The following is a 24741-nucleotide window of genomic DNA, read 5'->3' as shown; positions in this document are numbered from 1 at the left end:
CAGAGAACCCTGCTGTGCTTTAGGGCTAATTAGTCCTCTTGATGAGGGCTAGCTGATTAGTCCAGACACAGCACTATTCTGCTGCAGAATCCCAGATCCAGCACTGCACTGAGCCTTACTAACAAACTAATTGACAGCGCTCATCCAGCAGGAGAGGCACCGTGTTACTGAGATGTAGGGGTGGCTTTTGGTATCTCAGATCTGTGTTTGTGTATGTTGTATGAAATACCATGTGATAATGTGCAACAGCAGTTTCTGGGTTCATTTTACGATGTCGTTTCTGCGTGCATCACCCATATTTTATGGCAGCTGCGAAAGATCTGGTGCAGAATCTCTGTTGAAATGGGTTGAAGATAAATCTCCATATCTGTTAGGAGATTTTGGAAATTCTGAGCCACCCTGATTATTTTTCATGTTTTTATTGTGACCTGATGATATAATTGATCCTTAAAGAAACCAGTTTCTGAGGTGATGTGTTCCAAGTCTTCCGACAGCTCTTTTCAGCATGCCTCTTTTATTTCCTAGTGTGCACCTGTGTTGTACACAAGCGCTGCCATCATCTAATTGTTACAGCTTGCACGTGCCAGAACAATACTAACAAGAACGATCTCAAGGTAAAAATGATGTTTGTTATTTTGAGTCATTATAATGAGTGAATGTTCAGGATTGTCTGGGTGGCTGGGCATTTTCCCATAATGAAACTTATTCTGTGTCCCTTCATTCAATGGATTTAAAACTGATGAAGAATGATAGGGGTATGCATCGCTACCATTATAATAGGCAAGTTAGTATCATCTGGTTGTTCTTCTGTTAATTCCACTAAATAGTTGGACTAGCATATAATTTAGGAAGATTCTTCATGCAAAGACATCAAGATATAGCAACCATTTTCCTTGATAATTTATTTTCATGATCGATATCATCAAAATTTAGTACCCAGTTCTCAATGTGGATTTCTCTGGCTTGAAAATCCACCCACTGCTCTTTGTTTTGCCTTTTTTTTTTCTTTTCCTTGTAATTTAAAGTGCCCATTTAGTCATTGCATCATACCTTTACTCTACAAAATTATTTCTGTTGTAATAAAGAAACCCTTGCATAACTTGTGTTTCCGAAGGTTGGTTTTTTTTGTGTACTAGTTTTGGCTATATTTAACAGGAGTAATGTCCCTACCTAGAACTGCACTGTGCATTGCATGTCTCATTTCTATAATTGGAAATTGTTTAATAACTCTTTGAGGAAAATTCAATTGAAATGTTTGTAATTGGGAGGTAGTTCTATTATATCCCATGTGGAAACCTTCTTTGTGGCACATACATGCGATTGCCTTTCCTCATTGTTTCTTAACTTGGAACTGCTGAGCTAGGCATTCTTAAAATGACCCCTTGCCAAACCAGATGAAAGTAAGCTAAAATCCTTAAGGCTAAAGTGCAAGTTCAGTGGTGAGTTTTGTCACCCATCTCGTAGGATTGTGAGTAGTTTATAACATATCTGAGTGTTGTGGTTTATTGGGTATGGTGGGGGTGGGTTGACGGTTGAACTAGGTGATCATAGGGGTCTTTTCCATCCTTAATGATTCAGTGATTCTAATTAAGCTACTTGAAAAGATGACAGAGATGAGGAGGAAACGCTTTAAACTTGCTGTTTCAGTAGCCCCTTCTAGCATTGTTAGGCCATGGATTCCCCTTGTCACTCTTCCAACATTTGCTTGTTGAAGCACAAATTAGGAAGTAATGAAGAGGTTAAATGGGAATGGGTTCTTTCAGATGATGTAACATTTTCTAAGGTGTCTTTGAGATCAGAACAATCCCCAGTTGAAAAAATACAAGGTTAAAAAGGAGAGCAAGCAATAAAGCTAAATGTGGGGCTGAAGTGAATGAGGAAGAGGAGAAAAAAAAATAAGAATTTTAGGAGGAAGTGGGAAAATTATTCCATGGTAAATCTAATAAATAGATAGTAGATAGTGATAGGACAAGAGGGAATAGTTTTAAACTCAAGGAGGAAAGATCAAGATTAGATGTCAGGGGGAAGTTCTTCACAGAGGGAATGGTGAGGTGCTGGAACAGGCTGTCCAGAAAGGCTGTGCATGCTCTGTCCCTTGAGGTGTTCAAGACCAGGTTGGATGGGGCCCTGGGCAGCCTGGTTACCAGATCTGGAGGTTGGTGGCCTTGCCTGTGGCAGAGGGTTGGAACTCAAAGATCCTTAGGGTCACTTCCAAGCTATTCTATGATTCTGTAGTTCTTATAAAGTCAGTGGTTGGACATAAAGTTAAATGTTTGCACATAGTATGTAAGTTCATTATTTGGAAACTGCTTGGTTATAAAACGCTGTAGCTGCAATTTATATTTGGCACTTAAATATGATAGATTTGTGATGAAGTAATTTCCACTTCCTAATTCTAAGTTTGTTGTAAGAATGAAAAATTGGTTAGGTTGCCCTTTTTAAAATCTGCTTTGTCAGATATTCTGGGCTGCCAGGCAAGTATAGCAGAGCACTGAAGTGATGGATTGGGATGTTTTCTGGTTTGGATTTATTTCCATAGTTCTGCAGTTAAATGTTGATACGTAAACAAACATCAGTATACGTGTATACCCGAATATTTAAATCTGTGCTTTTCTTCTGGAGCCTCAGGTGACTGAACAGAGGTTTGGCATCAACATTCCTCATAAGTTCAGCGTCCACAACTACAAAGTCCCAACGTTCTGTGACCACTGCGGTTCCTTGCTCTGGGGAATTATGCGACAAGGCCTACAGTGTAAAAGTGAGCAGCTTCTTACCGTAGTCTTTTCACCAAAACGTGTGTATTTTAGACTCTTGATGTAGCAACTCTTGATTTGTGCAACCTTCTAGATAAATCCAAGCAGTAGATATGCATCTTTGCCAGAATTAGAGAAATACTGCTCTACTTGTTAATCTCAGATTTCCAGGACATTAATTTTTAACTCTCAGCACAGCTTTGGTCAATTTATATTGTTGAATTGTTTTTTCATGAGTATTACTTCTTCCTGCATTAATTTTTCTCTTTACTTGGAAGTTGATTAACTCTGTCACACTGTTAATTTGTTTTGGTGATCTGAACTGTAAAATCAAATGGGTAACTAATAATTTCCATTTGCCTTCATCTTCCACAAGAGGGTGTACGTGTGTCTCTGAGTGAGAGCAAGAGGGTTTTTGGTTTCCCAGTGACCAGTATAACTTTAAGATTAGATATCTGCAAATGCAAAGGAAGTTTAATGTTAATTCTGTAGCATTATAAATCCTAATTTATAGGCAGGCATAGCTTCAATGGCATTTATATACCTCAAACATATTTGAGCTTATGAATAGCTTCAGGTAATGTAGCACCCTACTTGGAGAGTTTGGGTACGCATATCTGCTTTTTGGGAAGTTATTCTCTTGAGTCTTACATCGGGCAAAAATACACTCTTTTTTCAGGTCCAGTATAGAATGAAGTCAGTATATTTCATGAAGCAGAACAGTCCTTTGCTAAGTTTTTTTTTTTTTTTTTTTTAGCTTTAAAGCCTCCTAAGTTAATCTAAGTGTTCCTTTGCTTTTATTTTGCACCTCTACCATCACCTCTGTCAGTCTGTAAAATGAATGTCCACATCCGATGTCAAGCAAATGTGGCACCAAACTGTGGGGTGAACTCAGCAGAGCTTGCTAAAACCTTGGCATGCATGGGCCTGCAACCAGGAAGCATTTCCCCAAATTCGGTGAGTCTTCTTCTTTATTCCTCCTCTGTTTTTAAACATTTACAAAGGAATCCAGTTTGTAGGAGTGTAGGAGAAATGGGAGACTTCAATTACAGCAAATGGCAGTGGGCTGCATGAGTAGACTGTTGTTTTCTGGGTCTTGTGGGCAAAAATTTCCCCTGGAAAAGAAATGTCTTCTACCCTAGTGGGGACGTGATATGTTACGTGGTTTAGTGGGAAAATACTGGTGGTTGGAAGATGGTTGGACTAGATGATTTTCAAGGTCTTTTTCAACCTTGGTGATTCTGTGATTCTATATCAGTCTACAAATGTGACTTTGTTTACATTTCACAGCAGTGTGACTCCACTGACTCTTCCATGGTCAGTGTGTTTCCACTGATCATGATTTCCACTGGTCAGTGTAATTCTCGCTATGCCTTTCTTCAACCTTTCCACAAACACAGATAGATGCACTGTCTGTGTGTGTTACTTGTGATAGAGCAAAAAAAGAGCTCAGCAAGAGGCCTGCATTCTCTTTGCAGCTTTGTTGCTGTTTTTGAGTAATTTGAGGCAAGACTGTTTCATTATTCATCACAGTTTCCCCAGCTAAAACCTGAATCACTGTCAACACATCATTATCTCTGATCTTTGCTGTACAAGCTAGAATCTTAGTGAGATTGCTGCTGGAGTTGGGATCTAGATTCACAATTTCTGGCTGTCAGTATTTAAGGCATCCTAAATATCCAGCTGTTGTATATGTGAATGTATTTGGAAGATTTAAAACACACTATTAGAGCTTGAGAGAAAGTGTTTATATGCAATATTAGAAGCTAGGGCTGTTATTTAATAACAAGTCACTTTCCATGAAGCTTTCTTTGCTAGCAGTTTTGAGTTTGTTTGAGACACCAATAACTCTTAATAAGATGTTAGACATTTTTATTTGACCTAGAAAAGTAAATTCAAAATGAAAAGATATTTGCCAGATATGGTTAATCATGTGAGTCAGCTCCACTGATGGACCACATTACTCTGTCTCAACACTGTGGGCTTATTAAGCTGTGCTGCCCTTTTTGGCTCAATTAGTTCATAAGACTTTCTTATTTTCCTTCTTCGTGCCATAGCATTTCAGGGTTCCTTTATTCTTGGAGTTGTGAGGAAGTACAGTCCTCACACGGTCATCTTAGTTTTGTGAAAATCAGCACTTATTCATGTTCTTTGCTTATGTAATCTGTACAGCAAAAGAAGATGAGAACAAGAAACAATCTCCTCTTATTACATGTAAGCTAAAGGTTTTGTTTAGTGTTCAGGAGGTTAAAATGGAGAGTTTTGTTGGCTGTTGTCCTGAGTTCTTTTGCTGCTGTCTGTGTAGCTGGGGCTACCATTCCCGTAGCAGCAGGGCAGGTGGTCTTGTGCATGGAAGAACTTTGCATTACACTGCAGAAATCACAAGGTGGAGCTCAAGAAGTCCCTGTGACTTTGTTCACGCTAACAAAACGAGCAAAAGTGCTTTCAATTTCTGTGTATTCTCATACTGAGTATGGAAAGTTGAGAACTGAGGACACTGAAGGCTGATTTGGTCTTCATATAGAGCAAGAACATGAACTCTAGAAAGGCATGCTAGAACTGATGCGGTTGCTGAAAATGCAGATGAACATTGCTAGCATGAATGTGAGCAGTACTCATTTAAATGTGCAGCTGTGGGAAAGAAAAATACTTTGATGTTTGGATCCCGCTGAACTCCATGGGCTTTTAGTGAGAGGTTTCACATCAGGTGGAAACCTGAGAGAGTCAGATGAAATCTTTCCAGATTTCACCATCACTTTTCATATTGCAGAAATGGTGTAGGCCTCCTCTAACGTTTGTTGGGAGACTTCATCTTCCACACTCATCCTATTTTTATGGGGAGTGAGGCTGGAGAGAGGCAGACTTGTCTCTTGGGTCTGCTGTGGGGTAATTTACAGCTTAAAATGCCTGGATCAGGAGCCATCTGATGTCTCAGCACACCTCTGCACAGTGATGAGGATGGCTGGTCATACATAGCAGCTGTGTGGGGTATCAGTACCCATACACTATCCATTCCAGTGGCCTGGCAGTGCATTTGAACAGGTCCTACATGCTTACATTGCTGACCTGTGATCACCTCTGAGACAAAGTAAAATTTCTATGCAGATTGATATTTACTTACTCTTTTCCACAGAAACTGGCTTCAAGATCTTCTTTGAGACATCAGGGAAAAGGCAGCTTGAAAGATAACAACGGAGTTAGTGAAAATTCAGCGAGCAAACTTGGGATCAAAGACTTGACCTTCCTTCGTGTATTGGGAAAGGGCAGTTTTGGAAAGGTGAGTGTTGTTTGTGGCTCTTTGGGGGAAATACTCTGTTTCTTGTTTAAGAAGCTCTGAGGTATGTGAAATTACTTCACTATGGGACATGCAGGTTGCCCAGTGGGCTGTGCTTTGTGAACCCTATGTGACAAGGCTGCTTAGAGAACGTATGCAGAAAAGAGAAAGAAAATCTAATAGCAGAGTAACGAATGGGTTATCACAAAATAAAACTAATGCAACAACCAAAGGTGCCATGTCCCATACCAAGCACTATGAGTGTGTGCATTGGCACTAATTTTAGCAGCATTTCTTGGAATGTATGAAAATTTTTCCTTTAAAAGAGCCAAGGCAGTAGTTTCAAACACAGCGAGACTGGGGTTTTGTTTCTCTGCTTTGCCACAAAGCCAGAGTAAAATATTGCACTTGGAATTGATAACTGAGGAGGGAACTGGGATGGATGGTCTGCCCTGGCACAGGTGTTTGACTGACCATGGATGATTTTGAGCATCTAGCCCCAAAGCAGGCATTGGAGTCTATGGGAAGAAGACTGTTGGAGGCAGTAGTTTATGTATCACTGGTTGTGCACTGATGCCCATGCTAACTGTCTGATTCACTTGCGCCCACAAGCCTGTTCACAAGATAACTGATCTTTCTGTGTGAGAAGATACGACAGTCTCTGTATTGCTCAAAGAGACCAAAGGGCTCAGCCCTTGTGACTCATCCTTTCTTTGGTTTAGGTGATGCTTGCCAAGATGAAAGAGAGTGGGCAGCTCTATGCAGTGAAGGTGCTGAAGAAGGACGTCATTCTCCAAGATGACGATGTTGAGTGCACCATGACTGAGAAACGCATCCTCTCCTTAGCAAGGAATCACCCATTCCTCACCAAGCTCTACTGCTGCTTCCAGACTCCTGTAAGTATAGCTCAGGCAGTGGAAAGCCCCCTTCCTGATACTGCCTGGCATGTTCAAAGTAGGGGCACTCTCCTGTGTTTCCCCCCCCAGTAACAACGTTTATTGTTATAAACATAGGCCTTAAACTCAGGAGAAAGCTCTCTGCTCAGGGGTGAGCTGTGGACCTCTAACAGGCATTTGTCAAACAAAATCCTGGCATTCTGTAAGCTCTCTAACAAACTGGTAGTAACAGGGAGGCCTGCGTTTATCTTCCATAGAAGCATGTTTATGCATGGAGTGCATAATGCAAATGCCTGCAGACCTGTAGTGTCCTGCAGTTGTTGTGGGATCTCAGGCCCTACCGACCTCCTCCCTGAAAGTTAATAGCACTGCTTTTACCTTGTCTGCTCTGAATTGAAGGAAAGATCCTTCTGGGATTAGTGGTGGGGATCTTACTGATACGGGTAGACACTGACTCAAACCCTTACACAGTCAGTATTTATGTGTGTGCATATAAGACAAAAGACAGCATTGCTGTCACCTGTTGGTATGTATACTTCAATGGAGGTCTACGTGCTACCTGTTCAGCTGGGAGCCTCCTTCTGCATGTGTGCATGTGGGTGGGAGCTGGTTGTTGATGTAGGTGGTGGAAGTAGGATTTGCTGTGATGGAGGCAGGGGCCACACCAGTATCACAGTGAGGTAAGTTTGGGAGACCCTGAGCTAAGCTGTTATGTAAGACCAAAGCATTTTCACAGTGTAGCTCTTATAGACTTCCTGGACTGACTTCCAATTGCTTTTTGTCCTTTGGTAAATGCTAATAGGGTTTGTTTTCTCCTTAGAAGAGGAGGGATGAACTTGCCCTTTCAATTGCAGCTTCACTCCTTCGTAAACCCAATGTGCTCAAAGGAAAAAAAAAAAAAAAAAAAAGGAAAAAGGAAAAGGTATTCAGATGTGTTCTGCCACCCACCTATTTCTCTTCTCATTGGAATGATGCAACAGCCAGTTATTGAGTTCAAGAATTGTGCTCATTTAGGGTGGAGCCCTTGATGGACACTCATGTACTAGAAATGAGGTGTTGTGGTTTTTGTATATACAGCTTGTGTAGTTTCACAGAGCAGTTGTACTGTATAGCAGAAGCAATGCATAAAGCTCACTGTGGTCTCTTGTAACCAAGGAAACTCTTTAATAACACAAAGAAGCAGGGCTCAAATTTTAATGGCCTTACTGAACTTCTCATGTAAAATATCAGCAGTGTCACATATTGATGTGAGCAGTTTGTGGTCAGATCCAGAACAGCAGCATTTCTGTAACCTGTTTTGTTTAAGGGAATTGCAGCATAGGTGTGAAAATAGCAAATGCAGTCCTGGGCTGTGTATTTTCAGTGAACTTAGAGAAGATGTAAGGTCACCAGTAGTACTGCCTGTCACATTCAGAGAAGGAATGCAATCTGCTTTGGGTGCAGAGAAGGTCTGCTGGGCTGTTGAGGCAACTGAAGAGTCTTTTGCAGATGGAAGAAAGGGAAGAGCTCGGCTTGTTTAGACTAGCAGGTTGAAAGCAAAAAGAGGATCTGATTGATTTCTGCAGATGCCACAGAGGAGGGAAACAAAACTGTCAAGATGCTGGCTGAGATTGAATGAATCTAGACTGGCCACGGATACAGTTAGATTGGAAATGAAAAGGAGGTTGCTAAACGGTAGAACAGCCTCGAACAGGAATTTCTGGACCAGCTTATCATCAGAGGAGGGAAGGGAAGAATCCCTCAGTCCTCATTGCCCTCAGCCTGGTCAGTCTCTGAAAGGATGCCAAAGGAGTGGTCAGAGCAGGGCCCTGCTATTTCCAATTTTCCTAGGTTACTCTTTTACTTGAGTCCTGCATTGTTTCACTATCTGGACTGGTAATTTTCCTCCAGTAACAAGCAAAAACAGGAAGAGAAACAAAGGAAAGTTTATTTTAAACTCATGTGTTTCATTGTGTCTTTTGTCCATGTTCTTCATACAGTGACACCCACCTCAATCCAGAATAACCAGATTTAAATTGCTTATAAAGACGTAATTAAATCCCTTTGCTATAATGAAGAAATGATTGCAACAGTAGAGTATTTGTGGCAAAGTGCTCCCGGGAGGGCTTAAATGGGGCTGATACAATACATAGGGTTTATGGTTGGTCTTTACATGGCATTGGGTTATCCCCTCTGTTAACACTTATTTGTTAGGAAAAATAGAGAGAGAGAGAGAGAGAGAGAGAGAGAGAGAAAGATGGAGAGTAATCACTAAGACAGAATGTTGGCCTGAAGCTGTGTTTAAAAATAACCAAGCCAATTTCTTGTGTTTGGAGTTGGGGGGAGGCTTGCACAAAACAGTACTTATTTTCACTTGCAGTTACATGGAAGCGACATCACATGGATCACAATTACAGTCCAAATTCTGAAAATGTGGCATTAACAGTTTGTGTCATAAGAAAAACAAGCATGACTCTAGTCTGCAGTGGGTGGAGATTCTGGATAAATAATGACTTACTTGGCCTGCTTTTAGCATTATTTTTTTTTTTAGAGAAATAGCCATTTTGAGGCTTGTTACTGTTTTTTCAAAAGGAAATAGCAACTTAATACCATGAGATGTATCAGGACATGCTGGAACCAGGTAGCATCCTTTCTGCAAGATGCATAGGACTCATGGTAAGTGCTGAGTTCAGTATGAACCAGCGGTGCAGACTAATTGCAAATAAGTGAAATTATCTCCCGGGCTGCTTTAGGAAATCTGGGAAGTTGTTATCCCCTCTGCTTGGCACTGATGAGGCCACATCCCCAGTACCAAAGGAAGCTATAAGAGCTGTGGAAAGGACCTCAAAAGCATCTGAAACATTGCAGCACTTTGAGAACAAGGTTTGAATGTTTGAATGGAGCTAGAGCCATTGGAATTCACACTCGTATAATATTCTACCTACACCAGCAGGCTGTTCTGATGCAGAGCCTAGGGCTGACTTAAACAGCCTAGGGCATGTCTGTGCTGCACAGTGCGATATTGTGTGGTGCTAGTAATCTAGCATGAGCTGAGCTGGCACAAGTACCAGAAACAGCAGTGCATTGTCTGAGTTAATCTATGCTGCTGCTACTTTTGCTTGCCTGTTTTGAGTTAGCTGAGCTTTTTCTGCACTTACACCAGTTGTTGATCGTTTTCAGAAAGGTTTTCTGTACTACGATGCTGCCTCTGTGCAGTATCTCTATTTAGTGTGATCTCAGCTGCAGCGTAAGGTCTGCTTTAATATCCCACGGTGAGCTGAGGCTGCCTGACCTCCTGACAGCCTCCTTGCTCTCTGACGGCAGCCACTAGGTGGTAGGAGTTGCAAGTGTTGTCTGCCGGGTAGCTCGCAGCTTCCAGAGACTGAAGGAGAGACACAGGGGGGCAGAGGCTGAGCATGGCCCTGGGTGCGCTGGGCACCGGGCAGGCAGCAGCTGGGGACTTGTACCTCCAGATTCCTTTCCTCTAAAGGGATGGAGCTGTGCTGGTCCTGCTCCAGCTGCACCTGTGTGAGGTCTCCCTGCTCACCACAGAGATACATCTGTGTTATTTTAATTCTTTTATATTGAATGCCTTGGTTTGAGTACTTTCAGCCTTGCATAAGCCGTTTACCTCTGCTTTTTCTAGGGCCTTACAAACCATCCTTTAGTGTCAGAGAGGATTATGCTCCTGCTGCAGTAATCTGTGAGTTGCTGACAGGTGCTGGGGCTGACCTGTGGGTAATCTTGGATTCTGTGTTAGGGGTCACAAGCACCCGAAATTGCTTGTTTCCATTTACCCGGCATTGGTGTCATCCAACACCTTAACAATACCGGCCTAGAAAGGGTGAAGGAAGCTATCTGTTTAAATAATGAAGTCAGTAATTTAACACTGAGGAATGTAGATCCTGGAATGTTTTAATTAAAATGAGTTTGCAATAAGTAGATCCTGTCATCTTTGGGGTTTAGGAACAATTCTTCCTGCACAGGTGGTTTGCTTTTAAATCCTTTTGTCTCAGCTCTTCTGCATGAGAATGAGGAGGACTGGGGGAGATCTGCTTCCCATGCAAATAGTGTCAGAAGCACCGGTTAGAGGTTGCTGCCTTTTATGTTTATTGCCCTTATCTCTTTTCTCATGACCACAGGGTGCTTTCAGGGGACCATCCCTCTGGCGATGCTGTTTCTAGCACTGTCCCTGTTACTCTGATCATTATATGGATTTGCTCTCCATGTGGCTCTGCTGACTGTTGCTGAGGCACAGAGCCTGCCTGTGCTGTTCCAAAAATAGTGAGACTCAGGAGCGTGCCTTTCTGTAACAAGCGTCCTTCAGAAGTAATAGCAGGGTGCTGGTGAGGTCAGTGGGGATTCCAGGGCAGCTGGTGGTAGTGGTAGTGATAACTTTCTCAGAGGGCAGCCTGCTGACCGGCGTTCAGCTTTCTGTCCCTTTTACAAGCTGTGTGCTGATATCATGCTCAGCACAGAAGGGAAAGGGTTCTTTTCTGCTGGTTTCTGGAGCACTGAAACAGTGCTCCCAGGGTCAGTGCAGGCATTGTGTCACAGGTGTTTGGGGAGATGAGGCTGTGATCAGCTCCTCTTGATGTTCAGGCTAACCTGGAGCCTTAGACAGGATGTAATTTCAAGAGGGAGCTTGACAAGGACTGGCAGAATTGCCTGGTGGGATGCTCAAGTGCCCTGACACAGGCCTTGGAGCATGCCAATGGGAGACAGGGAAATGGAGAGGGCTCTTTGATGTTTGAAGGGTGCTGAGAGGCAGCCCCTTGGGAGCAGAGGGGAGAGCTTTGATCATCTCCCAGGCTCCAAACACCCAGCCTTCCCCCTGGCTTATCAGGAAGATACAACTTGCTGTGTGCACATACCCAACAGCCAGGCGTGCTGCTTGGATGTTTTTCTGTAGACTTGCTCGTCCTTTTTCCCCTTTTCGTAAGCATCCAGACTGGTGCTAGCCCCAGGCTACTGTGCTGAGAGGCCAATGTGTGCTTCTGTTTCATTGCTGCCAGCCTAAATCAAATGAAGAAGGTGATGAGAACATCTTGTTTCTAGGCTTAGTGTTCTGCAAAAGCCTTTGTATGGCCTAGCACACTTTTTGGTCATAAACATTGGCAAGAAAGGGAGGCATCCTGCTGGGGGCTGGCTGCAGAGCCTTTGTGAAGTCAGGCTTGGGGTTGCTTGTGTTTTACCTGGGGCTTTGGAGAGACAAGCCACAGTTTTTGCGGAGTGGCTCCTCTAATGTAGTGGGAATCACAGAACCATTAAGGTTGGAAACGACCACTAAGATCATCTAGTCCAACCTCAGCCCACTCCCACCATGCCCACTGCCCTCTCAGTGCCACACCTCCACAGTTCTTGGACACCTCCAGGGACGGTGACCCCACTGCTCCCTGGGCAGATGTGCCACTGCATTGCCACTCTTTCAGACAAGAATTTTTTCCTGTTATCCAACCTGAACCTCCTCTGACACAACTTAAGGCCATTACGTCTTGTCCTCTTGTGGAGAAATTTCCTCTCTCCACCCCTGTGCTCCATCTGTACTGCCTGAGTGCAGGGTTACCTCGACCACTGTTTCATGACCACCACGTGGACAGTCCGCTTCTGTCTCTGTCTGACTTACACCTGATGTAACATGAAATAAAGCCAGATCTGTGAAAACTGTGGTTTTGTGGGTGTCTACCAAAAACCCATGACGTCTTTAGTAGCACAGCAGTCTGACTTGTTGGTAAAACAGATGCGTCAGACTATTAAAGTTAGAGAGGCTCAGCTGTATCTCTGGTGCGCACTATCACACCTCTGGTGGTCTCCTCATTGCAAGAAGTTGGATGGTTTTTATTTGTAGGCAGAGCAGTTTTGGCTTCAGGAGGTGAAACAAGATCAGACTGACATTTCTGACTTTATCTGTGAACTTTGCTGGGTGTCCACACTTACACTGCACACTGAGGTGATATGAGCTGAAGTGAAAATATGACCTGAAGTGTTAGCTCCCATCATCTTAACACTGCTGCAGTCACTTTCCTGCCCTGGGCGCTGGAGGGACTTTGGCTACCTGCATTTCTATGAGCCTGAGAAAAACTCTTCATCTGCAGTGGCTTATGAGAGATACTGTACCCGTTAGGCAAAACGGCCAAGTTTAGAACAAGGGTAGCCAGGGGACGTTGTGTTGCATATATTTACTGTGGTAAACAGTAAGTAATATTTTTCTTTGGCTTTAAAATCTAAAAAGTTGCAGAACAAAATGAGTTGAAATGAAACCAGCTCATAAACAGCCTGAGTGATCAAGTGATGGTTAGTGCTGAGAAAGGATTAAAAAAAAGAAGGAAAAAAAGAAGCTATCAGCACTCAGAGGAGAGCTAACTAGCTGAGGCTGAACCCAGCAGTGCTTTCAGTTTTAACTCTCTTTGGACCTGTATTGCTTTCCAGGCAGTGTTGGGTGGATTCATAAAGCCCTTGCTTTGCCACTCCGATTTTTCCTGCAGACCTTTAGGTGAACTTTCAGAGGTCTCTGGCTTTCCCCAAGAGCAGTCTGAAACCAGCAGATGTTGCAAATAGTATTTCTGGAAAACAGGCCAGAGCTGTGTCAAGCTGATCAATCCAAATTGGAAGCAGCAATTCCAGCAGCTTGTTCTGAACTTCAAAAGTGGTAATCTTTATAAAGCTGCTCTCTTCTGAGACACCACAATATTAGCAGCTAGCTGGGGGGTGCAGATGTCCTATAAATTTCTGTCTAGTGAGTGATGTCTGTAGCTTGATATATTCTCGCTCCTTATTCCTGGATTTATTCCTCAAGTTCAGCCAGCCCTTTGGTTTTTGGTCCCTCAGGAGGGAAGCAGTTATTTGTATATTTTCCTGTGCTGTTTAATAAGATCTGGAGGGTAAGATTTGATTTCTTCTTTCATTCTTCTTGCACTGTATTCTACTTTTAGGATCTTTTATTTTAATGCCCAAGATGGCTTTTTTTTTTTTTTTTCCCCCTTCTGAATTGGGATTCCGTAGGGATTTTTGGTATGAGCTGGTTGGTCTAGTGCCTGTGATTTTGGACAGAAACAGATACAAATGAAGTGATCTAATATTATCCTCTTGCATATATATTGAGTAAAAGTTTTAATCATTGTGGTGTCCCCCAGGGGTCTGTGCTGGGTCCGGTCTTGTTCAACATCTTCATCAATGACCTTGATGAGGGGATAGTGGCCACCCTCAGCAAGTTTGCTGATAATACGAAGTTGGGAGGATTGGCTGACACGCCTGAAGGCTGTGCTGCCATTCAGCGAGACCTGGACAGGCTGGAGAGCTGGGCAGTAAGAAACCGGATGAGGTTCAACAAAAGCAAGTGTAGGGTCTTACACCTAGGGAGGAATAATTGCACGCACCAATACAGGCTGGGGGATGAGCTGCTGGAGAGGAGCTCTGCAGAGAGGGACCTGGGCGTCCTGGTGGACGACAGGTTGGCCATGAGCCAGCAGTGTGCCCTCGTGGCCAAAAAGGCCAATGGCATTCTGGGGTGCATTAAGAAGAGCGTGTCCAGCAGGTCGAGGGAGGTGATCCTCCCCCTCTACTCTGCCCTGGTAAGGCTTCATCTGGAGTACTGTGTCCAGTTCTGGGCTCCCCAGTACAAAAAAGACAGGGATCTCTTGGAAAGAGTCCAGCGGAGGGCCACAAAGATGGTGAAGGGCCTGGAGCATCTCCCCTATGAAGAAAGGCTAAGTGAACTGGGTCTGTTTAGCTTTGAGAAAAGAAGACTGAGAGGGGACCTGATCCAGGTTTATAAACATCTGAGGTGTGGCGGCCATAGCGGTGAGGCCAGTCTCTTTTCAGTGGTACGTGGAGACAGGACGAGGGGAAACGGACATAAGCTGCAGCATAGGAAGTTTCGCACGAATGTGCGTAAGAACTTCTTCACGGTGAGGTGACGGAGCACTGGAACAGGCTGCCCAGGGAGGTTGTGGAGTCTCCTTCTCTGGAGATATTCAAGTCTCGCCTGGACGCCTACCTGTGCGACCTGGTGTAGGGAACCTGCTTTGGCAGGGGGGTTGGTCTCGATGATCTCTAGAGGTCCCTTCCAACCCCTACAATTCTGTGATTCTGTGAAATCCTAGTGTGAATGGGACCATCTTGAAGTGAGGAGGTTGGGAGGAAATCTGTGCATTTGGTTTACTTGCATTTCCCAAGCTACATTGTCCCGAAGAAGTTACTGTTTTTGACTGCATGTTACAAAACCTCTCCAGCCTGCGAGCTTGAGATTTCAGCCCAACAGTAAGGAAAGACAGGCAGAAATGTGGAGGATGAGGTAAGATTATTTGAGAGCATGTGGGAACCCATGGCTACTATCTGCTTGCCTTGGGTTGTGACAATCACACAGCTCTTCTGGAATGAGCTCAGCATTAATTCTGTGCTGCAGGCACGTGTGTGCACAAGGCAGCCTTTACCCCCAGGGACTCCAGAGAGTTTATTTATGCTAATGCAAGAGCCATTTTGCTGTTCTCTAGGTGATGTTTCTGTGCCTGGCTGCCGCTGCATGAGGGAAGCCAGCATTGTGCCTGCTTTCACCAGCATAAAATAGCAGAGTGTGGTCATGAGCAGTAACTGCCCCGTTCCCCAGCTGTGATAGTGACGCAAGAGCCAAAAATGAGGAAAGTGACCTGTTCTTCTCAGAAGTGCATTCACCAGCTCATCAAACTGAGAGGAAATGCAGCTTCCCCAGCTTCACAGTGTGAATTGTCACTGCACCCCTTCCTGGCTAAAAAAAAGAAAACAAAACCTAATGGGAGAAAGAGACCTTCCTATTCTGTGCCATTCAGATGTGGTGGTCACACCCTGATCCCAATGGCCCTGGGGCTGTATGGTGCTGCCTGCTGCATGCTTCCTTGCTGTGGTCTGATTTCTCCTGGGCGTAAGCAGTTTTTGGGGCTGGTATGTACTTGGGGAGCTCCTGAAGCACAGAGAGAGAATGGCTGATGGAGCCGGCAGATTGCTGCAGAGCCCACTGCCTCCACCACTGTGTCTGTATGGAGTCTTGGGCCGTGGTGGTGGGTGCTGGTGGCAGTCATCACTGCGACTGTGTTTGGGAAACATAAGTGGTGCATCCAGATAATTCCAGCTGAGCAGACATGACATGGAGCTATTTCTTTTCTTCTGCTTAATGTAGTCACTCTGATATGAAATCAGAAGACCAAAGCTTTGCCAGGCATAAATCAGCATCCTTGCTCCATTGCAGCTGAGTGCTGCTTGGATGCCGCCTGGGAATTTGGGGCTGAGCTCAGCTGCTTCAGCTGGAGGTTGGATATTAGGAAAACCTTCTTCAAAAGAGCAGTGATATACTGGCACAGCTGCCCAGGGAGCGGTGGAATCATCATCCCTGGAGGTGTTCAAGAACTGAGGAGATGTGGCACTGAGGGACGTGGCTTAGCGGGCAGTATTGGTGGTAGGTCAGCAATTGGACCAGGTGATGTTAGAGCTCTTTTCCAACCTTCATGATTCTATGATTCAGCTCTTATGCGCATCCCTCATACTGTTCACATTCTGATGACACTGATGACACCTGCGATCCAGCGTTATTGGTTGTGTTACACCTACAGAAATAAATAGTGGGAAACAGACCTGCTTATTATTCCTCTTCCAGGTCCCGTGCTGTGGAGTGCACTGACCCAAATAATGGTCACTCACCCTGCTGGCAGGGCTGAACGTGTGGCCTCCCAAAGGCCAGTCCTGAGAGCGTCCTGCTTGTTTGCATGTTCCTGGCAAGACTAGGGCAGATTGCTTTGTGTGGGGGTTGTTGGCCACAAAGGGAGAAAGGGAACATTGGGAACACTGAGGGAGCCTGCCAGTTCTTGTAATTATCATGTAATAATTTGCTTACAAGCTCCCTGAGCCCTTCTACTCGTTTTTGGAAGCAGTAAACTTTTGCTGTGGAGCAGTGACACAGCTGTCTCTGTATGAAGATGATTTTTGAAAGCCTGCTTCCCACTCTGCAGAGCTTATACTGCCAAAGATTGAAAAATGACTGTTTTCTTGGGGAAACTCTTTGGCTTCAGTGAACTCAGATCAAGTCCAAAGCTGATTTTCTAAGGAATTGTGTGCATGAGTTACTTTGAAAAGGATGAAATGCAAGCTTAGCAGAATTCCACTGCCAGATGTAGTTGGTTGTTTTGTTTTGTTTTGTTTTTTGGAGGACTGCACCGTTGCTCTAAACCACATTTGACCAGCACTCCATCTCCTCTAGACTCTGCTCTGGATGACAGCTGTCAGCAAAAGAGCAGGCTTGTGTGAAATTCCTCCTGGGTTGTGTCCTTGTCCTGCAGGGAAGCAGCGTGGGCAGGAGCAGTGCTGGGGGATTTTTGCTGCTGAGGGATGAACAGAACTCCTCCAGAGCCACTTTGCTGGCTCTGGCACAGAGCTCTGTCGTCATCTTTGATGTCTGCACATAGGAATGCACCTCTTCCCCTTCTCTTCCCTCCACACCCTTTAAATTGGGGCAGTGGTGCTGCCCTCTTGCATTCATTTAATGTGGAAGGAGGTAATGTTCTTACCCTAGCTGAATTCAGAGGTCTTTGGCATGACACTGATCTTGCGTGGCTTATCGCAAAATCATAGGATGGCCTGCGTTGAAAAGTACCACAATGATCATCTAGTTTCAACCCCCCTGCTGTGTGCAGGGTCGCCAACCACCAGATCAGCCTGGCCTTGAATGGCTCCTAACTGGAAGTGAGTAGAAACCAGCCATTGCGCTGGCCCTTTTTGGGTCAGAGAAAAGATTTAAATAAAGTTGCAATAAAATCTTAATACAGTCTGGATTGTATTAAAATTCCTATGGTGATAGCAATCTTAAGTAATAGGAAAGTTATGAGGATTCAAAAAAGCTTCCTAGTAGATCTGGGGGGGACAAATGGCTGAACCAATTTTGGGTTGGAGTTTGTTTGAGGGTACCTGATATCTGGTTTGGTCTTAGGGCACTCACTGTGTGTTCTTTAGATGACCCCAGCACGGCAAACCCAAATTTAAACAAACAAATCTAGAAACCCAACTGGTTGTCTCTCAGTGCAGTTGGCAGGGCTGATCTCTGGCTGTAGGCCAGCTTTATGAACTTACTGATTCCATGGACTGCATTAATGCTCCCTCCGAGTGTTTATTTTGTTTACTGTAACAATTGCTCTGTGGCTTTGTTCAACCTCTATCCCAGTACAGAAAGGCTGCAGTGTGATTTCCTCACGCGGCTGCTGCTGCTGCGAAAGCTTTAACGTCACCGTTTCCTGTTGACTCAATTGCTCTTTCTTACTTTGCCAATATCAAGAAGAGAGAGCAAATCAGGGAAAACTTGTGAGCAATGCAAAACAGAAAACAGTCATGAGGATTTCAGTGCTGAGTCCTGGCAAAAACACTCCAGCTTTCTCTTACCCCTGATTTGCACTGAGAAGACCCCAAGGGAGGAGCTCACAGCTCTAACTGGCAGTTGCAGTTGGACCTGAGAGAGGAGCTGCAGCCTCCTGGTGTGAAGCAGAGCTCACCTGAGCCTTCTCTCACTTGTCTGCAGAGCAGCACCTGTGCTCAGGAAATACAGGGAGAGCCGGCTCAAATTTGCAAGCATCTGAACCGCCTGCTATTTTAGGCTTTCCCTTTCCTGACCCCCCCTTTTAAGCTATTTGTATACTCTTACTTTGCATGCTGCAAATTGACTTTTTTTAATCCACAAAATACCACTATTTATTTTACTTCTCAACAATTCCTGGGAGAGGAGTTGGTCTTTGTAGCTTGGCAAGCTGATTTTCGTTTAATGGCAGCCCTTGCTTGGTCCTTAGATCCACGATCCCCACAAGTGCTGGCATTTGTTGCCAAGTATGCAGGAGGCCAGTGCACACGTGCTGTGTTACGAAGAAGCTGTAATACTCATCCAGCTCATTTCTGCAGCAGCTATGTAGGATTTATGTGTTAGAAAAATGTAGACTTCAGCTGGACATTACAAAAATAAATAAAACTTTGGGTAGTCAAAAGTTGTGTTAGGCCTAAACAGGAGAACTTCATTAATTAAATAGTGGATTATTTATGCTTGGCCTATGAAATGAGACTCTGGCTAGAGGAGCATCATAGAATGGCTTAGGTTGGAAGGGACCTTAAAGACCACAGGCTCGTTGCCCCCCACTCCAGCTCAGGCTGCCCAGGGCCCATCCATGGCCTTGGGCATCTCCAGGGATGGGGCACCCACAGCTCTGGGAAGCAGTGCCAGCACCTCACCACCCTCTCAGTAAAGAATTTCCTTTTAACATCTAACCTAAATCTCCCCTTTTAATTTCAAGCCATTTCCCCTTGTCGTATCACTAGCCTTAGCACACTTGTGAGCACCATGCAACTTGTGCAGTGATACTCACTCATGTCTGCTGCATGTTTCCATGTAAGTAATAATGTAAATGTTGTGATAGAATGTTTCAGTGCGTACTGGAATGTCTAAGAAGAAAGAAGGAGCTTCCTTTAAGCATTGCAGAGCACAGAAGCGCATCTAGAAATCTGAGATGGGCCATGGAGCTCTGCCAAAACTGGAGAAGCAGAGAGAAAGGGTTAACTTTGTCTCCCTAAAGCTTACCTTTAACAGAGAGTAGAAAATACATATTCCTCACTGTGTGCATGTTTATACAAGCGTACGTATTACATAAATACACATCACTTGTCAGATTGCTGGTAAATTAAATTGCTTCCTGTAGAGGATCTGGCAAGAGGGATTTTTTTTTTTTTTTTTTTTTTTAAGTGTGGGAGTGTAAAGGTGTCTGGGCAAGCTGGGCCAGATAAACACGTGGCATGTGGAGAGATCAGGAGGAGGGAAGGAGATGTAGAAGCTGGCCCAACTGGCATGGCAGAGGTGATATCTGGGCTGAAAAACAGATAGGCACGGCAAAGCCACATCCAGTCCAACCAACTGCAGTGGATGTGTGGCTTTACAGATCTGATGTGAGCTGAAGATCCAGTGTTGGTAGTTGGTTTGCAGTGTGTGCTGCTCTAGCTAGACTGCTGCCATAGCCAGCCAGCCCTAAGCTATGCAGCCAGAGTGAAACATTGAAGTGCTGTTGTCTGTATGGACTGGAAAGAGCAGTCAGCGTGTGGCCATGGTACTGCATGCATTGTTAGATTGCTGGGTGTGCACCTCCCTTAGCCTTGCTGCTTCTCGAAGGAGCGCAGAAGGAGCTGTTGAAGCAAACCCTGGATGGTGACAAGAAGCAAGCTGTCTTCCACTACGAGACATTTGCTCATGGATGGAGAGGATTGAAGGGATGCCTGGTTGCTTTTCTGTGTACATCTGAGGATGTTAATGCCTTTGCATTAGTAGTCATTGCAAGCTGGCTGGCTGCCAGAAAGTGGAGAAAAACAATGCTCATCCTCTTAAATTTAGAGAGGGTTTAAAGCCAGCTTGTAGATGATTAACATCAGACCTGGGAAGGGGCTTGTGGGGAGAGAAGGGTATATAGTACCACTGCAGGGCTGGCTGGCCTCACGTGAAATGTGTGCCTGCTCTGCAGTCTGCTTGTTCCTCTTGCCTGGGGTAAAACTGAAACAATTAGTGCTAAATGTCCTGAAATATATAACAGGGAAATTCTAAAACAATTCTAGGGTTTAGTTTTGTGGCAAATTGTTGTGTATCCATTCTCTCAATTACGCGAGCACCCTTTGGCACACGCTGAGCCTGCACCCAGACTGTTGAACTTGCAGTTTAAGCAAGTGTCTCCCTATCTGCAGACTTGTGCAAAATCCAGAACAAAGCTAAAATAGAAACTTCAAAGACCAGCAGCTGTGGTTAATGGGCTGAACTTTATTGAGCTGCTCGCTTTGCTGCCCAGTAGAGACTTTGGTTTATGCTTTGTCCTTATCGGGTCCTTCATCACACCCAGGACCTTAGAGGGCAGTGATCTTTAGTTTAATCAGACCTGTCAGGAAGGCTAAAATGTGGAGGCCTAAAAGGCAGCTGCTATGCAGTGGATGGCAGGAAATCCCTATCGATAAGATAACGTGTGTTCCCTAGAAATAGTGTCAGGATATCTTAAAGACAGTGTTGTTGTTGATGTTCAGAGCTCTCATGCTGAGGCAAAACTGCTGTCTGGCTTTGCACGCTGTACTATGAAACATTTATCCCCAGAAAGCTGCAGTGAATAAGGAGGGAATGACTTTTAGCAGTTTTCTGACTGCTCGGCTCAGAAAGTGCTACTGAAGGGGCATCTCACTGCTGCACCCAGTTCAGCAAACCCTCTGTATCAGCACCTGCTGATCATGCCTGATCCACGTGTGAACAGGAATTCGTTTCTGGGGGCAAAACTTTGGGCGGTGGGGGGCAGTGCATGGCAAGGAGTTATTAACAGATCTTCCTGATAGTGGCTTAATTCTTCCCCCTCTAAACAGTGTTTTTTTCCCCCAACATCTCACGGGTGCTCAATCTGTTTATGTTCGGGTGATGATAGTTAGAATTTTCTAAGCCTGATGGAGGATATGATTAATGCTGTTCATGTCTGTTGTGTTTGCGTGTGTGAAGGATCGCCTGTTCTTTGTGATGGAGTTCGTAAATGGCGGGGACTTGATGTTCCATATTCAGAAGTCGCGTCGCTTCGATGAAGATCGGGCCCGGTTCTATGCTGCAGAAATTATTTCAGCCCTTATGTTTCTCCATGAAAGAGGCATCATTTATCGGTGAGCTCTTCATTCATTTTCTTTGTCTGAACCCCATGGCTGAGATGATAGCTTGAGTTTTCTGCTTGAGTAAATAACTCTCTCTTGCTGCCCACCAGGAACAAGTTGTCAGCTGGGATAACAGCACCTCTGCTTTCCCACTAGAAAATACCCGAGCTGCACCCAGCTTTCAGGAAGAAGTGAAATTCCTGCTTGCTATATTGTCTGTAGGGAGAGCGTTCCTGTAATGTGTGTGCAAACGCAAAGAAAACAGCTTTTCCTTCCAAGGCATGAGGTGTTTGTGTTGGTGTCAATTCACATGACTCTGCAGATCTGGCAGCCCGTCTGCTCAGAGCTGGCCCTGCTCTGCACACCCCAGTGTCTGTGCTTTTGGTTGTGGGACATTGCTGCTGGATGACCAGATACCCAAGGCCCAGGAGCCTGTCCTGCTGCTGTGGAGCACATTCCAAACTGATGGCAAAGGGGGAAGTGTTCAGTGAAACCCTTTAGGTTTTCTGGGAGGTAAAGGCAAAGAGCTGTTGCCTTTGCTACTGTGTGCCTTGTTATTTAAAGGCAAATTGTTGCTGGTTACACCCAAGCCTTTTTATTTACATGTATTAACTGCAAGCCTGTGCTTAAATCCTATGAAATTGGCATGCCTGTCCGGTGCTGTTCAGCTCAGTTTCTAAACGTTTTTCATTCCAGCCTTGGTCCTACAGGGGGAGATTCTTCTTCCTGCCTGTGTCTGTGTCTGACGTTTTTGCATCTGCATTAGAGTCAGAGCAGCATTGCTTCCCTGCGTCAGCCTCCGCTCCCAGATCTCAAGGCTGTTCTCAGGAAGCCATTTCCCATACGTACATGCATCTCTTGTTTTGTCCTCTCCCAGGACCCTAGAGGGCAGTTTGGTTAATTTTTTTTCCTTTCTCTATTGCCAAAGTGCTCTACTATCAGCACAAGCATCAAGGCATGGGGCAGGCAGTGTGGATCAGACAGTCAGTCTGCTCTGTGGCCTCCCTGACCCGGATGACCATACAATCAGCATCCCCTCAGAGAGCTGTTCTGGGGTGGCACAGGATGCTTTAGCAAGGAGATGTCAGTACTGAGACAGTCTAGTTTAAGAGAGAGGTGTTTCTGACATGCTTTGCATAACCCCTGGCATCCTCTTGCTCATAGCATTGAAAAGGAGGAACAGTCAGTTGTTTCATTTGGATACTGTTACCTGGGTTCCATCAGCAAAACGTGTATTTGGGTATGGTCTGTTATGGCCTTGCTCAATCCTACTTATGGCATGCCAGAACAGTGAGGGATTGGTTAAAGCTGTACAGCTGTGACCCACATATGGGACCAAATGCAGTGCGAGTCAGTCTCTGTCAGTACCCTTTCAAGACTGTGGGTTGGGCCAAGTGCTTGGTTTGGGGTTTTGCACAGTTTAGTTCAGGTGATGCTGTTTTGTGTTTAGCTGTGTGTTCTGCCATGTCAGATAAACCCGAGTTTTGATGCATTAAAATCGGAATAGCTGAGGGCTGAACTGGCCCAAGGGGTTGTGCAGAAGGCGCTTTGCTATAGTGAGATTATAGGTTAAATCAAGGCAACTTCTCTTTCTCCTCCTGGCTTGAGTTCCATAAAAAACAGATGGTCAGATGAAGACAGAGAATATTAAATTATTTTGAAGTATGAAATCATGTGATACATGTGGCACAGTAAAATAGAGAAGGAATATCATCTTAATATTCTCCAGGGCCTGGGAGTATGAAAATTACCAGTGATATATACCATACATACTGAGCTTCTAAAACATGGTGATTGTCTGCGTAGAATAGCAAATCTGCTTATTCTACAGCTGGATTTCAGTCTAATTCTTCCCTTGTGAATAATGCCAGCTGCTGAAGAGAGATGCTGCCAGATAATTAGGCAAATGACATTATCCCTAAAATAGTGACATCCAATAGTTCTTGTCAATCACTCAGCAGCAAAATTGTGTCTGCATGTAATGTAATGCCACAATGCTTCCAGCTTGTCCTGTACCCCAGCCCACTGCCTGTCACAGGGCAGAAGTAATCGATCCCTCTGGGTTTTGGCACTCTTCAAGTGCTCCTGTAAGTCATGATAGAAATGGGAGGAGTAATTGAAAAGCTGCTTGAACAACTGCACGGGCTTTGATCTTGTGAAACTGGTTGAGCCATGGAGTCAGGTAGCTTCAGCCGCATGGGGTGGATGTGGGGGGGACCGGGGGGAAGGGACTTTTTAATTAGCCAAGGAGACTCCTTTCTGGAAGGTATAAGGGGAGAGATCTGCTGGTCATAGTTGTGATTGCTGATGTTGGGTCACAAACTTGAGCTTTGGAGAGGTGTGTGAAATTGGTTCCAGAAGGGAGTCTGCAGATGGGAAGGATATACTTGGAAGAGAATCATTGCTCTGAGAGGGTTTGGTGTTTTTTTTTTTGCTTTGTTTTTTGTTTTTTGTTTTTTTGGGGGGAATCTGAGTGCTTTCTTAGGAAGCTGAGAGGAGTGGGGAAAGAAACCAGAAAAACCTGACCAGAAGGTGTTTTGCCAGAAGCCGTTCAATGAGCCTCTTCATTTTGGATTCCCAGGGTCAGTGGAGTAAGAGTCACTGGCCCAGAATACACTGTGTCATATGTTTTCCTTCTGGGCTAACCATCAATATAACAATACAGTATTTCCTCACTCCCTTCAAGATTAAGCAATTCAGGAGACAGCCTGCATTTACTAGCACTGTGACTGTGCAGGACCATCAAGCTTTTGCAACACGTCCTGCCAAAAGCTGGGTTTTCTCAGCTTTGAAATGCCAGAGAATTTTGGGAGTGAGCCCTGAAAGTTCATTGATAAACAGCTGAAATCTGTCACCTTTGGCTGTGTGTTTGCTGAGTTCTTTTCTGGCCACATGTACACGATTTGAAATAGCTGTAGTACAGTATTTCTGCTTTGCTGCTGTGAGCCCTAGAGAACGGAGTTCCTCAGGCAGACGGTGTTGGTTGGATGTGACTTTTTAAGGTCAAAGTCAGCCTGATGCTGGAAAGATGCTCTCATAGAATGATTTTCATGATGTAACTGAAATTTTCAGTGGTTGCTCCTCACTTTGTTGAAAGTTTGCTTTTTGTTACTAAGCTCTGGCAAAAATAGAAGTGCTATAAATGTGTGTGTGCATATTTGTGTGTGATTTTTCTTTAAAGTGAGCT

At 44.6% G+C, this 24741-nt stretch overlaps 1 protein-coding gene across 4 annotated transcripts in view; it reads left to right on the top strand.

Annotated features, from left to right (window-relative positions):
- The window catches only part of PRKCH (protein kinase C eta), a 172950-nt gene that overhangs the window by 107462 nt on the left and 40747 nt on the right, over nucleotides 1-24741 (top strand). For 3 of the 4 annotated variants that reach the window (XM_085225804.1, XM_085225805.1, XM_085225802.1), the window contains 6 exons: nucleotides 526-614; nucleotides 2623-2758; nucleotides 3583-3710; nucleotides 5887-6030; nucleotides 6750-6923; nucleotides 21412-21566. In XM_085225804.1, the coding sequence (XP_085081930.1) occupies nucleotides 526-614; nucleotides 2623-2758; nucleotides 3583-3710; nucleotides 5887-6030; nucleotides 6750-6923; nucleotides 21412-21566 (826 nt within the window). The remainder of the gene's footprint in view (nucleotides 1-525; nucleotides 615-2622; nucleotides 2759-3582; nucleotides 3711-5886; nucleotides 6031-6749; nucleotides 6924-21411; nucleotides 21567-24741) is intronic. The other variant, XM_085225803.1, reaches the window with a different exon arrangement.

This window comes from Meleagris gallopavo, chromosome 5 (assembly GCF_905368555.1).
Source record: "Meleagris gallopavo chromosome 5, MGAL_WU_HG_1.1, whole genome shotgun sequence".
NCBI classification, from domain to species: domain Eukaryota; kingdom Metazoa; phylum Chordata; class Aves; order Galliformes; family Phasianidae; genus Meleagris; species Meleagris gallopavo.
Note: the sequence above shows the minus strand (reverse complement) of the source record. Positions and strands in the feature narration are given on the sequence as shown.